Consider the following 22,279-nt stretch of genomic DNA (forward strand, 5'->3'; position numbering starts at 1 on the left):
GGGATGTAGTGCTGAAGAGGAGCATGAAATTCAGGCCAGCTCTGATAACTTTGCCATTTGTCAGGCATGTAGCCTGTTTCCAGTGCCAACCGTTAATAAACCACGACTCCTGGGCCACTGTCACAGGGCAGGCAGCCGAGAGCTTATACTTGAGACCCCCAGCACTGATCCATATTAAGATTAGCTTCTCTCCTTACAACAGTTCATCAGCTGATACAGACAAGGTGTTCACCACTGAATCTGACAGAAAAGATAAACTTCCACTACTATCAGAAAAAAGCCTCCCACGAGACATTATCACAGTATCTGACGCCGAGCAGTAAGATGCCTTTGCCGGCGATAAAAAGCAATTTCCCGCCGAAAGTCTCCGTCTTGTTTGTCCTGCACCTTTAAAACAATACGGCACATGAAACGGGAGGCTATCGGAGAACTATAATGAAGGCAAGACAAAATGTCAGAGTTTAATAGCGTCTGGCCTCTTGGCCGTAGGTGCCATATAAAGCGTGGTAAAGGTGAGTTTGCATGAATGTAACCTATATTAATTATTACTGACGATGATTATAAGTCACCTGGTTTTTATGCGCAGGTTAATGATGATTAGAGGAGATTGGGCTTGTGTAAATATATTTCATGAAATTATGCAACAACAACAAAAAAATCAATACAGGAAAAATAAAGTTATGTTGCCAACAACGGAAGCATTTTGCCCTGCAGATGCATAGTTATTATGTTCCGTCCGGCACGGTGACACTGCGCCTCGGCTCTTAAGTCAGGAAGATCCGATTTGCATCTTGAGGCGAAGGCGATGACAGGCAAAGATAAGGAGGGAGATAGTGGCGTCAGAAGGCAGTAAATCTGCCGCCGGTCCACAGGCGGGCTGGAGGCTCCGCCCTTCGCCGGCCTGCTTCTCCCGCATTGCTCGTCTGGCGCTGGGCGCGTTTCTCCGATCGCCGCCGTCTCCTGCAGGTCTCCGCTTCTCCGTGTCGTGATAACGGGGCCGGTCGCTCTGCTTTGCTTCTTTTCCAATCAACAGGAGGGTTTGCGTCTGTTAACGTCTCCTAAGCAAAATGGGGAAAGACAAGGGCGTCCCTGTAATGCCGGTGACCCCAAACCAGTTTCAGACCCCTGGGATCGCACTGATACGATGTTAGTAAGCACCAAATTAATACTAATAGCAGGTAATTAATAGGATTAATTTACGAATATCGCTTTCCCGCGATATTATAATGCTGTGTACTCTTCGGGGTGTAACCCAAGTGAGATGTAATTTTAAGATGCTCTTTGTTGATATATAAATTAATTCATTATTATCAATGATGTGGTTCCGGGAAACAGCTGAGGCTGTTTTAAATTGACTGAGTGCCCCCGAAAGCGGCGGCTCTGCCCGCTCCCCGCACCGCAGTAACGAGCGCTTCTTACCGGCTGTGCGCGCTCCGGAACGCCGCTCATTACCTCCGTCACGGCTGAGCACTGTAAGGCCTAACGTCGGGCACACAGCCGCCCTGCTACGTGAACAGACCTTCACTGAAGCGAGCTTTCCATACTCGCGGGTTTTCTCTTGTTGCATCAATTGTCATGAAGACGGGATAGGCCTATAGGTAGGAAAACCCTGCTGGAAAAAGAACAGCATAGATAAGCATTATTTTAATGGTGCTGGTGCACTAGCATATCCAGCAGCAATATCTTTTTAATGATGCTGGTCCACCAGCACCAAAACACAACATATGCTGGTATAAACAGAAAGCATTATGCTGGTCATGCTGGTATGGTCTATGCTAAAAACCAGCTTGTGCTGGTATACCTGATTTTAGCTGGTCTAAGATTGCCACGTTTTATTGGTCTAACTGGGTGAGTGACCAGTTGGTTATGTTGGTGTGGCTAGCTAAACCGTCAAACCATCATACCTTAAACTGGTCAACTGTCACAAATTGGTCAACCAGCTTGAGCTGGTCAAACTGGTGTTTTCAGCACTGGTGTCAATGGGAAGTTGCAGTTTCTCTAAAGATACTCTGTTGTGAGACAATTTAACCAGAACTGCTGAGGTAGCGTCTTTAAATTGGGTGAAAACGGCATAAAACGTGCCGGCCGGAGAGTAATAAATATTGTCAATGCAGAAAAGTGGCTTTGTGGGTTTCAGACCTACAATAAGCAATAGAGTAGCTCCCTCTATTGGTTATAGTTTGCATTGCGACTGCTTTGGGATTTCAGGAAACATCCGTTCTCCGTAATACGGTATAAGCGTATATTTTTTTTAGTAATACACATATGTCAAAAGATTTTTTAAATATATTTTCATGTATCCATCACTGCCATATATCTCTGCATTCTAAGCCACAAACTCAGGAGATGGAGTCTCTAGAGCAGGTGGACATTTCTTCCAACTTGATAAATCCCAGTGTCAGAATAAAATGAGATGAGTTTCTGTAGTTAGAATACCCTTAGATACATTTTATTTTTAGCTGACTAGTGTTTATTTTGTTCTCTGGTTTTGTGCAGGAAGGCCACAGCAACACAGACTGTCGTGTGGAATTTGCCGGCAAGATGCAGACGCGGTAGCACATGTCAGCTGAGGAGCCACAGAAGTGCTGCTGCACCGCCTCGTGACACTCTAGTTACCATGGCAGCCCTTTGAGCTCCAGCAGTCGCGGTTCCCCGACTGAGGACACAGTGGTAAGGCAACAGTTCAGGATGTCAGAGCGGAATAAGGGCCTGAAACAACGGAGGAAAATAAGTCCGAGCGGAATAAGAGCCTGAAACGATGGAGGAAAGGGAGTCAGAGCGGAATAGGGGCCTGAAACGATGGAGGAAAGGGAGTCAGAGTGGAATAAGGGCCTGAAACAATGGAGGAAAGGGAGTCAGAGCGGAATAGGGGCCTGAAACGATGGAGGAAAGGGAGTCAGAGCGGAATAAGGGCTTGAAACGATGGAGGAAAGGGAGTCAGAGCGGAATAGGGGTCTGAAACGATGGAGGAAAGGGAGTCAGAGCGGAATAAGGGCCTGAAACGATGGAGGAAAGGGAGTCAGAGTGGAATAAGGGCCTGAAACGATGGAGGAAAGGGAGTCAGAGCGGAATAGGGTCCCGAAATGATGGGGGAAAGGGAGTCAGAGCGGAATAGGGTCCTGAAACGATGGAGGAAAGGGAGTCAGAGCGGAATAAGGGCCTGAAACGATGGAGGAAAGGGAGTCAGAGCGGAATAGGGGCCTGAAACGATGGAGGAAAGGGAGTCAGAGCAGAATAAGGGCCTGAAACGATGGAGGAAAAGGAGTCAGAGCGGAATAGGGGCCTGAAACGATGGAGGAAAGGGAGTCAGAGCGGAATAGGGGCCTGAAACGATGGAGGAAAGGGAGTCAGAGCGGAATAGGGGCCTGAAACGATGGAGGAAAGGGAGTCAGAGCGGAATAAGGGCTTGAAACGATGGAGGAAAGGGAGTCAGAGCGGAATAGGGGTCTGAAACGATGGAGGAAAGGGAGTCAGAGCGGAATAGGGGTCTGAAACGATGGAGGAAAGGGAGTCAGAGCGGAAAAAGGGCTTGAAACGATGTCTTTTTGAAAGTGCTGATTAAGCAGTTTTCTGTCCATGCCAAGCATGATTATTCACCCACATGTATGGCACCGGCATCCCACTTGTGGTAGGCATTAAACTTTCACACGTTCAGTTAAAAAACACGTGTATAATCATCTTGGCTGTTCTGGATTGGTTTGTTTTGGTTTGGTTTGATTTCTTGCCTAAAATAATACATAGCAGAGTCATTGACCCTGGGAACAAAATGTACCCTGTGTGTTATCTGGAAAGGAGCGATAAGCAGACGGTGGGTCGTGTTTGTAGAAATATAATGACCCAGTGCCTCCATATCTGGTGTGAGCTCAGTCAGCGTTGTGATCATTGTCTTCATATTTAGTACGCCGGGGTGGTAGCAGAGAATGAGAAATACTGTCCTGAAATATGTAAAAGGACTGCATTTATTCAGGGCTGCCAACTCTCACGCATCTGGTGTCAAGGTCCGTACCATCTGAACCTGCCCGTCGTGTCTCCTCCCCGTTTGGCCAGCAGGTGTCGCTGGCCGTCCCGTTCTCCATCCTATCTCTTGTCCTTCAGTCCCAGTGTGTACTCCCTATTTCCCAGCCTGTTGCATAGCTCAACGGGCTGAGTATACAGCTCAGATTGCAGATCTCCTGGTCATGGGTTTGAGGCTGGTTTGGAACCAGCTTCACCTGTTTTTTTTTAATTATTGATTTGTGTAGTTCCTAGTATTGTAGTTATTTTACTTCCCTGTATAGCTTTCCCTGCTTTTGTCCTGTTTGATTTTGGTTTTTGTCTAGTTTACTCAGCCGTTTATGCTGCTCCTCCTAGTTTGCAGTTTTGGTTTAAGGTTCCTTAATTTCAGGCTCATTTGTAATCTGCCTCACCTGTTCCTTGTTTGCCCTGGTGTTTCTGTATATTTAAGTGCCTGGATGTGCTCAGGTCCTTAGTCAGTCATTGAGTTATGTTGCTGTGTGGTCAGTACTTTGTCCCCTAAGTCTGGTCCTGCTCACTGTGTTGAGTTGAATTATATGGCTAATTCTTGTTTTCCCCGTTTGTTTGTTTGTTTGTTTTATTTTGACCCCTGACGGTCCTTTTATTTTGTATTTTCCCGCTTGTATTCTGTTTGTTAATAAGCCCCTTATATTGTCTTGGAGCCGTAAGCGGATTGTCACCTTGTTCCCGTCTGCGCCGTCCTGCATCGTAGCATCTGGCGTGAGCTGCGTGATACTCACGCTTTCATGCTCTCTTGGTCACGGAAGAAATCTCATGGTAAATTTATATTATAAGCCTAACTTTAGCTGCATGAAAAGTGTTGGGGGTTGTTTGTGAACCCTACAGACTATTTTCAAGGTAATAAAATTTTTACTTTCATGTAAATGTGTCTTAAACTGTAAATCTTACTCCCGCAAGCTGACCAACCCTGCTTCACTGCAGTGTTAGTCTGTAACAGTGTCGGATTCACGATGATATTGTGATACTGGCTCTGCGTGAGGCTGAACCTGGTGTATTTACATAAAATATACAAATGCTGAGAAAGTGTTTATTAGATATTAAACATGTCACTGTCTTGCGCTCGGAGCAAGGTATTTGCTAAATTGATTAATGTGAGAACTTTTTAATATGGTTTTTGGTTTGCAGTTTTCTTTTAAACTTGAATAGTAAAATGAACATTTGTTTGCTACTTATAGTTTGTTTAGTTTTCTAAAACTCGTTGAATTTCTTGTAAATGAGTGAAATGCGTACATTTTTAAAATTCTGATTCATTATTGCTGTCTTGCGTTTTACAGTTTAACCATAGACCATGAAAAGTCTGATTAGTTGCAATCAAAATGGTAATTTGTTGTTTATTGTTCACTCTTTTATGAGAAGCAGAAATTCTAAGTAAATGGAGCTTCTAATCATCCAGTCAAATCTCTCACATCTCTGTGTGGTTCCTGTCTGTCCTGTAAGCCTCTTTGTGGTCGGCTCATGTATTCTAAGCACTAAATAAACAGTAGCAGACACAAATCAAATCTCATTTCATATCTATGGCTTATCTCAGTATCAAGGGGAAGAAAGTCTTTGTTGTCAGCTTGGAATTCACTAGTCGCTGTAATATTTATTCAGAAATATGGAAACGAACAAAAATGATCACAAGGAATCACACGGTGCCAATTATTTTCAGGTACAAACATCGTTTATGTTCCCTCCGAAGGAAAATTGCAGTAATCCTTGTAGATGATGACCTGGGGTGTGGGGTTGGTATACTCAGGCTTCTTCTGCGGTGCAGGAATCTGGATACGTATCATGTGACAAGAATGACCTTTAGCTTGTTATGAAACAACACAGGCTAACACGCTAACAAATTTCAGTTAATCTCACAAGGCAAATCTATTTAAACAGCCAAAAAAACGGTTGTGCAAGACTGGCAGTAGAATTCAAGCAGTCAAACATGAACTTTGGGCAATGAATGAACCCTAGTTGAAAGGATAGATGTGTGCGGACCCAACAGATGAAGGCAGTCGCACTTAATTTAATCATGGCACCACAAAGGGTTAAAATAATTTGGATCTGTGGCGAGTATCCTGCAAATACACTAATGTAATATGGCAATGAGACCTTTTTAATAGTCCGTACATCCACCCATCCATCCATCCATCATCTACTTAAGTGTAGGGTTATATAGACCTCCTTTAATTCTATTGTTGCATAACATTTTAATAATATCTGAAAAATACATATATGTGCCTGTGAGCTGGAGAGAGATTTAAACCCACATGTGAAAAATCCGTGTGAAATTTGAGCCACCAGTTGTCCTGTAGTCAATTTTGGAGGAAAGATTTTGTTAGCAGGTGAAGGTTGTTGTAAACTAACATGTTCTTTATGTTTCTATGCAGCCATTTTCAGGTGCTTCATAGAGAAGTTTACTAATTAACCAAACTTTAAATATTTACTCTTTACCTCTGGCCAACTCAGTTTGAAGAGTTATTTATTTTGAAATTATGAAATGATCCAATTTTGTAATAATGACGCGGTTAATATTTGGCTGCAATTTAAGCATTAGCGAGTAAACTGGACTTTTTTTAACAGTAACTGTGTTGTTACCATTTCACTCACCGATTCGCCTAACTATGTTTTTGGGCTGCCCCTTCTGCATTATAGTAAGGTTAAGGGGGGTCAGCATAAGGCTTAGCATTCGGGTTAGCATAAGGGTTAGCATAAGGCTTAGCATTCGGGTTAGCATTATTATTTGCCTTTGCTATTAGCACGCAGACAGCACTGCGGGGATAGCAGCTTGAAATTTGGTGCGGAGTTTACGTTTCTGAAATTGTTTATGTTTACACTGCGTCAGACGTGATGTGAGGCTTGGAGGGGAAAGTCCTGTCTGGTAGGTGTGGCATGCAGCCCAATCTCCTGGCATTTGGTTGGACAACTGGCTTACGGATGGACCCAAGAAATTCCCAGACAGCTAGTATTGAATTGAACTGAATTCCTTTATTGTCATTGTACAGTACAATGAGATTCAATGTGAAATTCCTCCATTTAGTACTCTTCCTATAAAATGATAAAAAATAATATGGTAAAACAGTAAAAATATACAATATGAAAACCTAAGTACAGTGTGCATATATAGTGCTCTGTCATGAGTATGACGTTAAACTGCATCTGGCCCTGGAAGTGGTCCTCCAACTTTCTGGAAAAAAATGGAGGTTGGTGGCAGGATTGACACTCCAAATACCACAAAAAATACAGCTCCGATAAAGCAGACGGAACTCTTGTCTGGTCTCCATGGGAGCGGCCCGGGAAGGCTGAACGTTTGATGAAGGGGATGGGGAAGAGTCCTCAGGAGCCTCGTCCCTGGAAGAGAAGAGACCACTGGAGAGTGAATGCGCCGGTTAAAATAAAAGCGCCCCGTCAGGTTTTAAATAATAACTAAATGTTTTGGCTGTCAGTCCGGGTCCGTATGGGACAGCTTCTGGGTTCGGACCCGGACCGCGGTCCGCCTGTTAGTGACCACTGTCCTAGGTGATCACCAGGACTGTGGCAACTACAGGGGGATAACACTGCTCTCTGTACCGGGAAAGTTCCTTGCTAGAGTCATCCTCAGCAGGATCCGTGATGAGTTGCTTGCCTACCAGTGACCGGAGCAGCCTGGTCTTACGCCTAGAAGGTCTACCATCGAGCGCATCCTGGCACTGAGGGTTCTCATCAAGCACAAACGTGAATATCAGTAGTTTCTTTGCAGTCTTTCTTGATTCTCATATAGCCTTCGACTCGGTTGACTGAGCTGCCTTTTGCGACATCCTGAGACTTTGCAGGATCTCCTCGAAGTTGCTAGACATCATGGCTGGTACTGTGAGTGCAGAGAGGAGGCAGAACCTCTGCATTTTTTCCCAGCTGATTCTGAGGTTCATCAGGGATGTGTTCTTGCGCCTACTCTGTTCAGTGCTTGCCTGGACTGGGTGTTGGGCAGGGTCGTGGGGTCCAGCGGTTATGGGACAACTGTTGGTGAAATAAGACTCACTGATCTTGACTTTGCCCGTGATGCGATGATTTTTGAGTCAATGGAGGGTCTCAAGAGACTGAGCAAGGAGTCTGAGTGTCTGGGCTTCACCTGACCTGACGTGACACATACCGTACATATAGTACAAAAGGTTTATAAAATGACTCAGGTTGTGCAATGTTACAGTTGTAGTGCAAAGTTTACAGTGAGGTAATTGTGAGTACAAACAGTTTTACTGGCAGAACATGGACTGATTAAGTGTGTTTATAGCTCTTGAAATGAAACTTTCTTTGAACATTGAGGTCTGTAGTCTGTAGAAAGGCTCTGTAGTGTTTTCCAGATGGGAGAAGTTCAAAAAAGACTGTGGCATGGCTGAGTGGGATCCATGCAGATGTTGGTGGCTTTCCTGAAGCAGCGTGTGCTGTAAATCCTCCAGGGCTGGAAGCTGCACCCCAATAATGCTCTGCGCTCGCAACACGACCCGCTGTAGAGCTTTCCGATCAGCTGCCATATTCACGCAAATACAGTAAGTTAAAATAACTGCGGTGAGGAAGAACTTTCATTTTCTGTGCCCAGCTGGCTCACATGTTCAGTGTCCAGTGTTTAGCTCTCTGAGACGTGGCTGTGAGTGACTACACTCACAGAGCTCTGCACATGTGACATTTTAGGATGCCTGATGATGAAGAACTGGCAAATGAGAACCCCGTACAAACGAACGGCATAGCGATCAGACAGCTTCGTGTAGTGTCGTGTAATGTGAACTACCATGAACACCAGCTAGCACTTATTCTCATTCAAGCAAGGCCAAGGTAACGGAGGGTAGATCAGCAAAGTCCCGCTGGCCAATAGTGCTTTGGAAAAAGGGTTAATGCTAACCAACTCATTTATATACAGATGAATAATTAAAAAAAAAATCTTAGGAATAAAAAAACAGTTAAAAAATATATCTTTGGAATAGAAAATTAAATACATTTATTTATTTATTTATTTATTTATTTATGTCGTCACGTTTTTGTCCTTCACAGACATGCTCTTCCCTCTGATAAGAAAGGCAAAGTACAGATGATTCCAAAAAGCAACAGAAATTCGTGTGTATTGTTCCTGTTTGACTTGCCTTTGGTGGGCAGAGCCAACAAATAGACCAATGATTGGACGAGGCAAATGCTTAAATAATCAATTTCTCCTCGAAGCTGTGTTACATTCTGAAGCAGAGATAAAGAAAAACAAAACTGGTCTCTCTGCTGGATAGCATTTTATTAATCATGAGCGGATGCCCTTATTTTGGAGGCAAACATATGTATGTATATTTTTATTTACGTTTCTCATTGGTCATACTTTGTAAGGCTTATTTCGTCTGTATAAATAGCATATTTGTTTGATCACATTTGCTTCCTTGTTTATTTCTGTTCCTTTACTTAAATGTGCATCATGCATGTAATTGTCCCATTGTCACCGTCTCAGTCAGTTTCATTTAACTTGATGACTGCCTGGTTGTATTCTAAATGACGTCTCCCATGAATCCTAGATCATCGCAGAAGTTGAACCTAAAAGAGGAGGATGACGACTCACAAAAGGGGGTGAACAAGGCCACCAAGGGCGGCGTGGTGTACGGGGACTATTTACAAGTAAAATCTGGCTCCCCTCAATTATCTGGTGTCAATGTGTCCTTTACTGACAAGTACAGACTTAGCAGTGAACTGGCAGGAGGACGAGAGATGAAAATGACTGTTGTTTGATTTGCAGCTGGATAAAATAATGTCAGCACAAATCCTGCAGAGCGAACTCGGGGGGAACAAGATCCACGATGAGCATCTCTTCATTGTCACCCACCAAGGTGGAGTGTCGCAAACTTACCACCTGCTTTGCACACTTAAATTAGTGAATTTTCATTACTAAAACAGTGTTTCCCTCAGCCTGTCTTCTATTTAAAAAGTGTGTTGTATGCAGTTTGAAGTACACCATCAGAAAATATTTAACCCGAGGTTGTGTGTTCAGCGGTTTCTTTTCTTTTTTCTTTTCAGCTTATGAACTCTGGTTCAAACAGATTCTTTGGGAACTTGACTCAGTCAGAGATATTTTCATTAGCGGTCATGTGAGTACTGCAGAGTTTTAAGATTCTCACTGTTTACCACACTAGTTAAATTGTGGGTTTTCCATACTGTGACTTAATGTAAAAAGACAGAAAGTGCCAATATTTGAAATGATCTTAAATTCAGATATCGCAGGCTGCAAGTTATTTGTAAAAAAACATCCTTAAATATTGTGTGTTTACAGGTCAGAGATGAAAGGAATATGCTGAAGGTGGTGACTAGGATGAACAGGATAGTGATGATTTTCAGATTGCTGGTCGATCAGTTTGCGGTTCTGGAGACAATGACAGCTCTGGACTTTTTCGATTTCAGGTAAGCAGGAGGTCTCAGTCAAAGTCAAAAGTCAGAGTATCGTTGGTGGTAGTGCAGAGAAACAGTAGGAAATAGAATATAAATATCTACAACATTTAAGTACGACATATTGAGACATTGACATAAGAAATGGCAAAAAAAATTCAAAAAAGGACAGTTTAAAAATATCACATGAATAGCATTTCGAAGGTTTTTATTCAAACAATTTAAAGACTTTACAAATAGCATACATTGGATGATTAAATAAGTAACTGGAATAAAGTTTTGCAGTCTCTCAAAATCGGAAGTGTTCCCACAGTTTTGGACACTGGCATACAGTGGATGCGCAGTGGATGTGCCAGTGTACTGGGTTATGAGCTGCTGCTCCTCCTTAAATCCATAGTGTTTCATAACTTGGCTGTTTCTTTCTTTACATCCAGAGAGTACCTGTCACCTGCCTCTGGTTTCCAGAGCCTCCAGTTCAGACTTCTGGAGAACAAAATAGGCGTTCCAGACAGCCAGAGGGTGCCCTACAACCGGAATCACTACAGGGACCATTTCCGGGGCAAGGAGAGCGAGATGCTGCTCCGCTCTGAGCAGGAGCCCACACTGCTGCTGCTAGTGGAGGTGTCGTCAACATCCCACACCCAGTGGGTCACACTGTATTAGAGGGAGCACAAGTAAATTAGTAACTCAGTTACTACTCAAGTACAATCATGAAGTTATATAGTTCCTGTATGAAATACTTGAACTGTTATCATTGACTAATGATACACTAACATGGGATCAGTACATAACTAACAGTAAGTTACTGGTTAATTAATTCATTAAGTAAGCATGTACTACTACATTATTTGTGTCCCCTCAAATGGTGTTACCATTTGTGGCCAACAGGGGGCCCCATACCTTAGGAACCCCACATGAATGCCTGTTTTTAGTGGTGGTGAACACTGCCACTACCCATATCTCACACTGAAGGCAGCCTTTTGGACACAAGCTAGATCCTCAATATGTTCTCGCCCATTAGCAGGGCATCTGAAATCCTATTTCCATTGGGGGCACCAATTGGTAGATTATATCAGGAGCAAACTATAGCCTGAGAAATTGAATTTTATATGTACTAATAAAATGTTTAATATCCGAGACCATTTCAATTTAAATGTATAGATAATGACTTGTTACGATTCAGTTAGGGTATATAATGAGTCGACCCTAACACATTTGAAATGAAGCAGAAATAACACATTTTATTCCACCAAAAGTCAATATTTTTTAGTCCAGTCAGGGTTTTTTTCTGCTTTAACTTCGAACAAGCTGCTCTTTTATATTGCAGCACTTTGACAACAGGCTCTCTGGATGATTTAATTTGCTCAGAAATGGCTGGAGAGAACCCCTGGCCTCGAAGACGATGGGTTCAACTTCTGGGGCAAACTGCAGAAAAATATCGAAGAAGGACTGAGACTGGAGCAGGTGAAACTTGAGGTATAGAACCTTTAGGGTGAAAAGCTTGCATTGAGGGTTTTTAGCTGCTTTCCCAAACTGTGGGGTTCTGTGGCTATGATGATGATGATGATGATGATGATGATGATGATGATGTACACATTCTATTACAGCAAAAACCAGATTCGGAGGAAACAAAGGAGCAGATGGCTGAACATCAAAAGCAGGTGGAGATCTTCAGGGCGTTGTTTGACCAAAGGCGGCATGAGCACCTTTTAAGCAAAGGTCAGTGACATCGTAGCCCTTTCCTTATTGAATACCACCACAATGGACAATGATGACTATCCACATAATCTTGATCAAGCCTTTCTCTAATAAAAAATATGATTTGATTAACGTGCATTTTTCACGGTTTGGTTAGTAGTGTATTGTTAAAGTGCAGGCAGACAAGAAGTTATTAGTTCTTTGATTTACTTTAATTGTTTTACTGCAGTTCAGTCATTGATTGCAAACAGTGCCGATCAATCCCATAATCCTTTTCTTCTGTATTTGCATCAGGTGAACGAAGGCTGTCTTACAAGGCACTGCAGGGAGCGCTGATGATCTACTTTTACAGGTAGGAGTTTGCAGTCCACCACAGGCCCTTGGCGAATGCAGTTTTATTTCTCCGTTTCCTTACTCTGTGCCTCCCGTCCGTACTGCTGTAGGGAAGAGCCTCGCTTCCAAGTCCCGTTCCAGCTTTTGACCTACCTGATGGACATCGACACTCTCATGACGAAGTGGAGATGTGAGTACCTGCCCACGGTGGTGGCAAGCTGTGTGTTAACTCCTCTTTTCTGGCTTGTGTATATCAAGCTGCAGCAGACGTGTGCAGTTTCTTCAGTCCTCACTTGTTTTTTTTTTGGTATGTTTTAGACAATCACGTCTGCACAGTGCACAGGATGATTGGCAGTAAGGCTGGCACTGGAGGGTCGTCGGGGTATCACTACTTACGCTCTACCATCAGGTACGTCTGCTTAAATGACAGTGTTTCTGATCTGCATTCAAATCAAAATCTGGGTGCTTCATACTTAACACTCTTTCAAGATGAATAGCTATATACAGTCTGACCTAGAAAATAAGAGCTGTAACAGGTAGGGATGGACAAAATGATGCTTTTTGAACCGTTTGCTGTAATTTCTGACCCCACTAGATGGTGCTCTTGGTTTGCTTTGGGGCATGCTTTGTGCCCTTTTTTGAACAGAGAGCAGTGGGGTCAGAAAATACAGCGAATGGTTCATGAAGCATCATTTTGTCCATCAATAGTCTCAGGATACTTAATTAGGACTACTTGAGGTAATGATTTGGTTAATTATATTAATTAATTAGAGGAAAAACCAGAGGAGTTGAGGTGAGTGGACCTGAATTGACCATCTTCCTTGTGTTGTTAAAGTGATCGCTACAAGGTATTCGTGGACCTTTTCAACTTGGCCACTTTCTTGGTACCACGGGAATGGGTGCCGAAGCTGAACCCAACAGTGCACACCTTTCTGTACACAGCAGAGTGCTGTGACAGCTCCTACTGCAGCAGCGAGGACTCTGACTAGGAGGTGGAAACACGCCCAAGCCAGAGCCTGTGTATATACCGTCAATTAGTGATGGACAAAATAACACTTCATGAACCATTTGCTGTATTTTCTGACCCCACTAGATGGTGCTTTGGGGCATGTGTCCTTTTTTGAACAGAGAGCACCATCTAGTGGGTTAAAAAAATACAGCAAATGGTTCACGAAGTATCATTTTGCCCATCACTACTGCCAATACAGCCAGAAAAGCAGACAGCCTCTGACACTGTAATTAATGTATATACAATCAGCAAATACTTAAATACATAATTATCATGTTTATTTGGAAATTACAGTCCTGGCTATACTGAACAGGTATTAAACTGTAAAATAATATTGTAGGAAAATATTTCAAAACTTCTTATTTAGTGTTGATTACTTTAAAACAACGTACACACTTTTTTCTTGGTAGAATGCGTATTTTAATGTTTTCCCTTGTGTTTCATCTAATATTTTATGATATTATTGAAGTTCATAAAAATACCTTTAGAAGATTGCGGTTGTTTTTGTGCATGATTAATCAGTTCCACAAAATCTGTAGAAAATATGTCTTGAATGCCGGTGCATATTGTCTGAATGTAGAGTTTGTGGGACGGGAAACCTATTGAATGTGATTGCTGCAAATAAATGAAAACATTTACATACTTCATATGGGTTCCTCAGTCCTATCAGAAGTATGGCACTATCGAGTACTATGAACCATAAAATATAACCAAATTGCCTCTTCCATTCAGTTAGCTGTGTAACTGAGAAATTAATGGACACATTTTAAATCTCATTCATTTCAAATGAATTGTTTAACAAAGGAGTTTATTATCATTGAGGCATTCATGAAGCAATTAAAAAACAGTTGAGACTACAAAAAATTGTACAAAAATATTTGACAATAAAAATGTATCATTTTGTAAGCCAAGAAAATATTATTTAAATATAATTAACTTGTATTTCTACTCAGCAACTGAATGATTATTTACAGTAAATTTCATTTTGAAACATAACCAGTGAATAACAGCCTTGGCGACCAGCGAGCCTTTGACTTAGAAATGCTTTTGTCATCCACTGCATGGAACATGTTGTTCTAGCCATAAGGGGAGCTTAAAATTCCTATATTTGCCAGTGTTGTGACTGTGCCAGTGCAGAAAGCCACTGTGTATCTCATGGCAAAAATGGACAGCAGGAACAACATTTGTGATAGATGGTGAAGTGCAGGGAGAGATACCATGTAGCCTTAGCTGTCCACAGGTCACACTCCTATCTATGAAACGCTACAATTACAAGGCATTATGAGACCACGAGAATACCACAGTTTCTGAGTATGCAGGATAATCACACAAAAACAGCAGCCACACTATCGGCGACACCTACAGGAGGGAGGAAACAGTGCAATTAAACTGGGAAGTCCACAACCATAGTAGCTAGTAGAAGAGTGGGGTATTCTGCAAAGCGGGGCTTTTTGCTTAGGGGGATAACTTGTCGAATTTAAGGTAGTCGGGGCTAAATGGATATTCTCTTTGTTCACTTCCATTTCGCCCCAACTACCTTAAATTCGACAAGTTATCCGGCTAAGTAAGAAATCCTGCTTTGTGGAACATCACCCAGGTGTAAAATGTTCCTTTATTTAAATCTTTTTTCACTGATGCCTTGCAAGCAACTGAGTGCAGCTGGTAAAACACCTCGGACAATGACATCAGACAGTAGTAGCACCAGACAACAACGCCTGACAGTAACGGCCGGCAGCAATGCCAGTACCGGACACCTTCTCGGATGGTTCCCTCAGCCAGACTCACCACAGACGTTGCCTCCCATCTTGATATAGACGTAACCCTGGTTTCCCCATGATGTTCCCCAAGAGTTACGCACAATCCAGTAGGGAACCTCAGCTGGAAGAAGGACATGACAGCATTGGGATCTGCATGGGAGACCATAGGCTTCTCTCCCGGGCGGTGAAAGGTGAGAGAGCCCAACCAGTCACTCATGGGTCACAGCTTCACCAAACCCAGCCACACATGTACGTTTGTTTGTAAATAAATAAATACACATCGATATCGATATCGATATGACTAACACAAATGTCATTTTATACAAATATAACTTTACGATATAATTTAATTTTATTGAATTTAATAGTTAAACTGCATTTTCATGTGACTGGTAGGGGGTGCAATTGCACCTGAGGTAAAACTGCCTACGGCAGAGCTGCCCAACCCTGCTCCTGCAGATCGACCGCTACCATCGGCGCTAACTTAACACGCCTGGTACAGATAATCGGGCCCTTCAGTATCATCTCAGCATTAGAAACAGCTATGTTGAAGCTAATCTGGCTCCAGTACGGAGATGCTAATGAAAGGCCTGATTATCTGTATCAGGTGTGTTGAATTAGGGGAATTAAGGCTGCACTTAAGGGCGGTAGATCGCCACATCCATGGGGAACTGCATTATATTGGAGAGTTAGGGTTAAGCGGAGACAAATCTGAATGCATCCGCCTGTCCTCTACATCCTGTTCCCCAAAGTATTTAAGTTCCTGAATCAATCATCCGTTCCCTCCGCTGTGGTAATCTGATCTGTACTATGATTGCTGAACTAGTAAGTGATCTACAGAACTGTAAAGGCCAAGCACACTGGGACGGAGGAGGGAGCACACTGGGACGGGGGTCTGCTTTCACCTGTGGTATCGTATCCGGTGATGAGGACGGCATGGTTGGCCTGCTGGCTGGGGCAGTGGTGCTGGATTATGCCCCCAAGGTAGTCTTGCCAACTGACAGCATCCACTGTTACAGCTACAGGACCCCAATCCAGCAGCTTCTGCATCATCGCCACCTCGTTTTCACTGTGGGCAAACAGCACAACAGCGCCATCTTCCTGTTAATTTTGGGAAAAACAGCTAACCAAAATGTGTGACAGTAAATAAGATTGGTACAACAGAAAGCAAGTACATATTGGGGAGAAGCATGCAAGCGACTGAAATAAGGTCCAGCATAAATGCTGTATAGGCTCAGTTAGGGCTGCACAATTAATCGTAAAAAATAATGCAATCTAGATTCACACCACTAAGTGGTCTTATTTCTGAACGGTTCATCTGCATTGTATTACATCGGCTGGGTCAAAACAAGAGCTGCTACTTTTCCCCAGAGAGTCTCAAGCGTTCCATAATTTGGCATTGTCTTTAAAGGGTGCTTTTCCACCGCATCAGGTACCGCACTTTTGGTACTTCAAGAAACCGTTCGCAACCGTTTTCAAGACGGCGGTTGTATTGCGTTTCAGAGGCAGGCTAATTGCATAACCAAATCGACAAGGAAAGCATTTGAAGTTCCACCCCAAAGTACCGAAGTGCCAAAAAGTTCCCCACTAGCACTTTTGATACTGGAACTTTTGGTATGGCTGTTTTGGTTACCCGAATTGAATGGCTAATTGGGTGTTTCCTTTCTGTTGTTGATATGCCAGTTTTGGATCAGACATGTTTGGCGCAGTCAGGTTTTGTTGTGTTTTCTTTTGCAGTTTAATGAGTGCAATAATTGTTTGAGTTTGAGAAAAAAAAATGTTACAGAGAATCACGATCTCAATTCTTAGCAAAAAGTCGTGATTCACATTTTTTTCAGAATTGTGCAGCCCTTGGCTCAGTACAGCACGATTTACCAAATTACATAAAAATATTGAGAATGACTGTTTTACCTGAAGTCAAAAGCTGCAAAGTCCTTAACAGAAACTCCAAATTCTGATGGTGGGAAAATGCGACAGACTCCTGTTTCAGCTTTAAATGGGTACTCTGTCTCACTGACCAATTTCTCCTGTGTCTGGAAGACCAGAAAACATAACACACATGACGTACATATCTCTTCTCTCGCATTACGATGCACACAGTTATTCACTTTCACATAAATGTTCAGCATAAACATACACAATATTGTGCTTGAGAAACTCAATGTTTCTGAGAAGGACATTAAGTGCTTCAAAAATCAATTTCAACAAGGGTGATAAAATGAGGCTTCATGAACCATTTGCTGTATTTTTTTAACCCACTAGATGGTGCTCTTGGTTTGCTATGGGGCATGCTTTGTGCCCTTTTTTGAACAGAGAGCACCATATAGTAGCGTCATTCTGTCCATCAAGGGTAAGCTATTGTTACAGAACACAAAGTATATGAAACATACGTCCAAAACATGTCGTGTACAGATTTAGGTCTAAAAAATGCAATTGTGACCTGCTTCAGCCAGCTGAGGGTCCTGACGGTGGAGCCACCGTTGCAGCCCTGGTTTTTATATGAGCAATCGATGACCTGCTGCACACTCAGCTGCCGCAGAGGGTGGCCCAGCAGCGCGTAGACAGATTCGATGATCCCGACCACGCTGAACGCCCAGCAGCCTCCACACTGCAGGGACAGGTGCAAGGTCACAGCTGGCTAAAACTGGCAGATCTGGGGGATCACCAGTGCATGGTCGCAAATGGGATGTTTCAGCTGAAAACCAAACAGAGCTGCAGTTCTTCCCAAGGAAAAGACAAACCAGCTAATGTACAGACAGGAAAGCTGGGAAATTCAGTCTGTCCGGAGATTCCTTTCCAGTGAACCAAGATACTCTCTATTACAAGAATCTGTGGGCCTTCCTAACAGGGCTTTGGCAGTAGCAGTGCAAAACCTGTTTTTATGTCACACAAGAGTGAGATCTAGTCTTCCGTTATACAAGTACCTAACAATATGGCCATTCAGTGTGTTTTGAGATATTTTTTAAAAATGTGTCCCTACTGATTCTTGGTTTTCAACTGGAGTGACAACATTCTTTTCTCTCCAGTCAAATTTCTTAGGCAGTTTGATTGAAGGGCCTCTTGCAGCCTCTGGTGCTGGGTACTCCGGCACCTTCTCCGGGATTGTGGTCAGAAACCGGTCTGAAATGGCAAATAGGGTCACCTAGCTCTCTTTTATCTCGAGCCAAAATATCTCAGTTCAACTATGCCACAGAGTGTGAAAATTAGATTAACTTCAAAACACCCATTTTCACAGTTTCACAGTTAGCGTGTAGTTTTGCATTTCTAGGGATAGTATTATAGTCACACACAGAGTTCATTTTCTCTTCATAATCACCACAGGGTTGATCCACTGCAGTTAAGTGAAGAGGGCGCATTTACCTCTGAATTCTTCTGGCGATAAAACCGAAAACTGGTTTATTCCGTATTTTGCAGAGGAGCTGTTTGAGGCGACTGAGTGATTGTTCAGAGATGCATGCCGTAGGAGGCTTTTCTAGAAAAAAAGAAAAATGAACAGACTAACAAACGGAGTCAGCAAGTTACTGCAATAACTTCATACGAAGCTTGTAGCTTTAGAAGTTTCGTTTTCATTTTTGTACTGCACGTGACAGTGTTTGCATGTTTACCGTGCACTTCTGACGTCATAACCCAATAAAGAAAACCGATATAAAAATGATATACATATATTTATATAGCACTCGTCTCTGTTTCTTACTATTAATCACTATTTTACAACTAATCAAACAAAGCGCGATTAAATTAAGACGCGCATTTTGCAGTGTCAATGCGACTTAAAAAGCAATGATCTGACCTGTCCGGATCGAGGTGACATACCTCCAGGTTAATAATCCTGCGATAATAATCATCAGTACCGGGCTCATTGCTCCAGTTGAACAACTTTTTAAAAAGGTCGAAGGCGTTGGTTGCTTCCGTAACAGTAGAACTGCTACCGCTGAATACAACGTCCTCTTTTGAGGCGAAGACGGCGCCCCTCAACAGGGTGAGGGCGATTAATGTCAGGAGACACACCACCCCAAGCCCAGCCATCGGATCCGAACCCAAACGAACCGGAGCGACACAGACGAGCCGAACATCGACTGCTGTCATGTGATGTCGCTGTAGGCGCATGCGCCGAACGGCTTTATTGAATTCTGTCAACAAGTAGCCTACAGACAACGCAAAAATAAAATTGTATGCAAACCCTCCAGGGGGTACATAAATATTTCAATCAAACGTAGTATATCACATTATAGAAAATCATTTGAGTTCAAAGGCATAAAGAAATTGTTTTGAGGGCCGTAGATTAACATCAAATTAATGACGCAATACGACAGGGGAAATTAAAAAAACCTCAGAACGCCCCTGCCAGTAACTGCAGGCATTTTATTCTGTATCCTGTCCAGGAATATCATATTTAAAATACTGTCACAGACACATTACACGCAGTATAAAACTTACTGCATATTCTGAATTAATTCTGGGTTTTTACTTACAAACTCATTTTAATATTACATAGCCCTGCACTCTACAGTATTGGTAGTTATAAGTGCTCATATACGTGTGCATGGGCCTTGGCGACAACATTCATCCACTAGATGGAAGTAAAAGACAAGTAATGAGAAAGCTGTTTGCCCGAACCCTGCTGGTCTACATGCAAATGGTAAATATTCTCACTCTGACGATGTGTTGCTATATTTCACTGCGCATATGTGCGCAGGTGGAACAGACTTTTACGGGGACTGATAAAAGTGGTACAACCGATCGTTACTAGGAGGGGTAATCAGTCAGCTGCGGTGTGCACTGCGGCGGGGGGGATGAAAACGGAGCGCAGTGCATAACGACCAACAGATCCGTCCGACGCCTGCAGGGCGACGCTGAGGGATGCTTGGTCCCCCCCCTCGGAGTGGGAATGTCCCGCGGGACAAATGCGCGGCGCGTCCGGCGTGCTGCTGCTGCTGCGGATACTTTAACAGAGAACAGGAAATAACACGCCTGGGGTCGATATTCTGCCGAGGAATAGGAAAGATAATTGTAATTTATAAGGAATGAATGTCGAAACCCTCAAGACAGCACTTCGTACTTGCTTAATTTAGCATCTGATGTTGCAGTTTTAAAGCAATAAAATACTAAAATATAGAATTGCTGTTTTTCCAATACTATACATACCTATATATTTCCGCTGAATTTTTACTGAGGGGGGTTACTTCACACTTGGTTGCTCCTCCCCCCCTCCCGATAGACGTGCAAGGTCACGCACACACACCAGCACCTTTACCCCTCAGTTAGGGCGTACTCACATTTGGCCCGGTTGCCTTTGTACCGTGCCCGAGCATGATTGCCCCCCCTCCTTTCTCCCCCACTGGTCTGTGCACACTTTGGGCTTAAAGTTCTGGGACTGGACATACTTCCATCATTTCCATGTGACTTATTGTGTTAAAGAAAACATAGGAAGGAAAGCACTATTGCACAGCAGAATGGAGTTTATAATTAATGTCCTTATTTTGTGGTTTATTTGGAGTCGTTTTGGCCACACTCACACACGTCCCTCTTACAGATCTGTCGATTATGCAGCGCAGTGATTTTCATTTAATCATGCTGCTATTACATCCCACATTCTTCCAAATATCTCTGAGTTTTTGTGTGTTACATCCAGCCCAAATTTCCATCAAACTGCACATTTGCTGTAGACCAAAATGATCCTTTTGCTGCTGTATTTGTTAAATGGCCAGTCACATCACTGACTGCTTGTCCGAGTTCCGTGCTCTGCCACAGTTAGCAATCACACTGCATGGGTACTGTGTCCGAGTCCAGCTGAACCGTGCGGGCCCAGGCACAGGACTGCCCCGTACCAGTTAGCATGCTCTCTCGGGGCGTATTGGCAAAGTCTCAGCAACATGCCCAGTGCAGCTAGCCAGCCCTCCGTACCCCCTTTATGTGTTTCACAACATTACACAGACCTCAGCAGAGGCCTTGTACCCAGGGCTGAAAACACAGTGGGGCATGATTACAGGAACGTGGGGATTGTGAGATTGGCTTTGGTTGGCGTGGCGATGGGAGCCATGTGACCCGGGTTGAAGAGGAGACTTCGGGGTTCTGCAGGATGTGCTGGAGCTGAGAGACAAGTAATCCTAATTATGCACAGGTGAATGTGCAGCCTCATAAACTGTTTCCCCCCCCCCACTATGGGATACCAATGCACACACCCCCCCCCCCCCCTCCATCATTAAGGAAATCTGAGCATAGAGAGAGCCTAGGACCCCTGGCGTGTTTAGCATAGCCTGTGGTGAGCAGATCAGGGGTCATTATCACCTCTTTGTTTGCTGTGGAGGCATTTTTGATCTGCGTGCACACCCCCCCCCCCACTTCCTGCCGTGTTGCTGGGGGGGGGTGTGGTGAGGTAGGGGGCTGTACTCCCTGCTAGCGCTGTGAGGCTGACAGGCCCAGTGAGGAGCCTCCATTGGTGTTGTGCCTCCAGCTAAGCGGCATGTGCTTTACGTGTGTCGCACGCACACGTGCACAAGGAGGTGCCTCACAAAAGGGAGCGCCGCGTGCATCACGCCTGGCCCGCCGTGCATCGCGCCTCGCCCGCCGTGAATCGCGCCTGGCCCGCCGTGCCTCGCTCTTCCCGAAAGAGAGCAGAGGGGCTCTGTGTTTTTGCTATTCCACCTGGACGCTTCCTTCAGTTCCCCAGAAAATGCCCTCGGAAGTGAAGACGTCACACAGGAAAGCAGAGCTTATGCATATAAACACCGGCGTGACTCTGGAAAACATAAATCCGGGTTCATCTCGCAGCGTGAATAGTGAAGAGCCGCCCCCTGGCATAATCAAAGATTTATTTTGTTTGGGAAACCGCGGCCACATTTGTCATCATTCAGCTGGCGGGCCGAAACACGAAGTCCAGGGCATGCTGTGCGATGGCAGTATCGCAATCAGATCTGCGGATACTCGTGTATTCTCTGTCTGCAGTATCAATTTTAGTTAATAAGCAACAAATGGGAGAGAGAGAGTCTGAAGACTGCAGGGACTGAAAAAGCAAGCCATTAATGCCAGCAAATTATCCCATCGGCCAATTTCTTCATGAGAGAGGCACGTTGACAAGGGAACTCTGTCC

The 22,279-nt window shown here is 43.7% G+C and overlaps 2 protein-coding genes and 1 long non-coding RNA gene across 12 annotated transcripts; 1 reads left to right on the forward strand and 2 right to left on the reverse strand.

Moving 5' to 3' along the window:
* Positions 1 to 375: 375 nt before the first annotated feature.
* On the forward strand, positions 376 to 14,161 carry LOC111833545 (tryptophan 2,3-dioxygenase A-like). Of its 10 annotated transcripts, XM_023791929.2 has the most exons (15): positions 818 to 966; positions 2,497 to 2,670; positions 8,442 to 8,531; positions 9,031 to 9,302; positions 9,531 to 9,630; positions 9,749 to 9,839; positions 10,027 to 10,097; positions 10,280 to 10,407; positions 10,827 to 11,013; positions 11,761 to 11,868; positions 12,000 to 12,111; positions 12,385 to 12,442; positions 12,534 to 12,613; positions 12,742 to 12,832; positions 13,259 to 14,161. In XM_023791929.2, the coding sequence occupies exons 4-15, from the start codon at positions 9,268 to 9,270 to the stop codon at positions 13,410 to 13,412; spliced, it is 1,215 nt and encodes a 404-aa protein (XP_023647697.2). In that variant the 5' UTR covers positions 818 to 966; positions 2,497 to 2,670; positions 8,442 to 8,531; positions 9,031 to 9,267; the 3' UTR covers positions 13,413 to 14,161. The 10 variants fall into 10 exon arrangements, with proteins under 10 accessions (XP_072553963.1, XP_023647697.2, XP_072553958.1 ...); XM_072697862.1 differs by lacking the exons at positions 818 to 966; positions 9,031 to 9,302 and adding an exon at positions 376 to 512 and having other exon boundaries at positions 8,336 to 8,531; XM_072697857.1 differs by lacking the exon at positions 9,031 to 9,302 and having other exon boundaries at positions 8,336 to 8,531.
* LOC111833592 (uncharacterized) lies at positions 919 to 2,095 on the reverse strand. The gene is made up of 3 exons (XR_002835797.1): positions 1,905 to 2,095; positions 1,420 to 1,612; positions 919 to 1,058 (listed from the first exon to the last, which is right to left on the reverse strand). It is a non-coding gene; the product is annotated as an uncharacterized lncRNA (long non-coding RNA).
* Positions 14,162 to 14,221: 60 nt separating the features above from the next.
* ctso (cathepsin O) lies at positions 14,222 to 19,305 on the reverse strand. Its single transcript, XM_023792014.2, has 8 exons — positions 19,003 to 19,305; positions 18,550 to 18,661; positions 18,170 to 18,309; positions 17,630 to 17,797; positions 17,101 to 17,222; positions 16,095 to 16,258; positions 15,218 to 15,310; positions 14,222 to 14,791 (listed from the first exon to the last, which is right to left on the reverse strand). The coding sequence occupies exons 1-8, from the start codon at positions 19,294 to 19,296 to the stop codon at positions 14,757 to 14,759; spliced, it is 1,128 nt and encodes a 375-aa protein (XP_023647782.2). The 5' UTR covers positions 19,297 to 19,305; the 3' UTR covers positions 14,222 to 14,756.
* Positions 19,306 to 22,279: the final 2,974 nt, after the last annotated feature.

The sequence above is a fragment of the Paramormyrops kingsleyae genome, chromosome 12 (assembly GCF_048594095.1).
Source record: "Paramormyrops kingsleyae isolate MSU_618 chromosome 12, PKINGS_0.4, whole genome shotgun sequence".
NCBI classification, from domain to species: Eukaryota; Metazoa; Chordata; class Actinopteri; order Osteoglossiformes; family Mormyridae; genus Paramormyrops; species Paramormyrops kingsleyae.

Excerpts from the sequence above, each read along its gene's own strand:
- LOC111833545 (XM_072697862.1), top strand. The coding sequence starts at position 8,464 with ATGCTCTGCGCTCGCAACACGACCCGCTGTAGAGCTTTCCGATCAGCT. Across the intron at positions 8,532-9,530 it reads GCCATATTCACGCAAATACA|ATCATCGCAGAAGTTGAACC; the intron begins GTAAGTTAAAAT and ends CATGAATCCTAG. Across the intron at positions 10,098-10,279 it reads ATATTTTCATTAGCGGTCAT|GTCAGAGATGAAAGGAATAT; the intron begins GTGAGTACTGCA and ends GTGTGTTTACAG.
- ctso (XM_023792014.2), bottom strand. The coding sequence starts at position 19,296 with ATGCGCCTACAGCGACATCACATGACAGCAGTCGATGTTCGGCTCGTC. Across the intron at positions 18,662-19,002 it reads GCAGGATTATTAACCTGGAG|AAAAGCCTCCTACGGCATGC; the intron begins GTATGTCACCTC and ends CTTTTTTTCTAG. Across the intron at positions 18,310-18,549 it reads ATCGCCAGAAGAATTCAGAG|ACCGGTTTCTGACCACAATC; the intron begins GTAAATGCGCCC and ends TTGCCATTTCAG.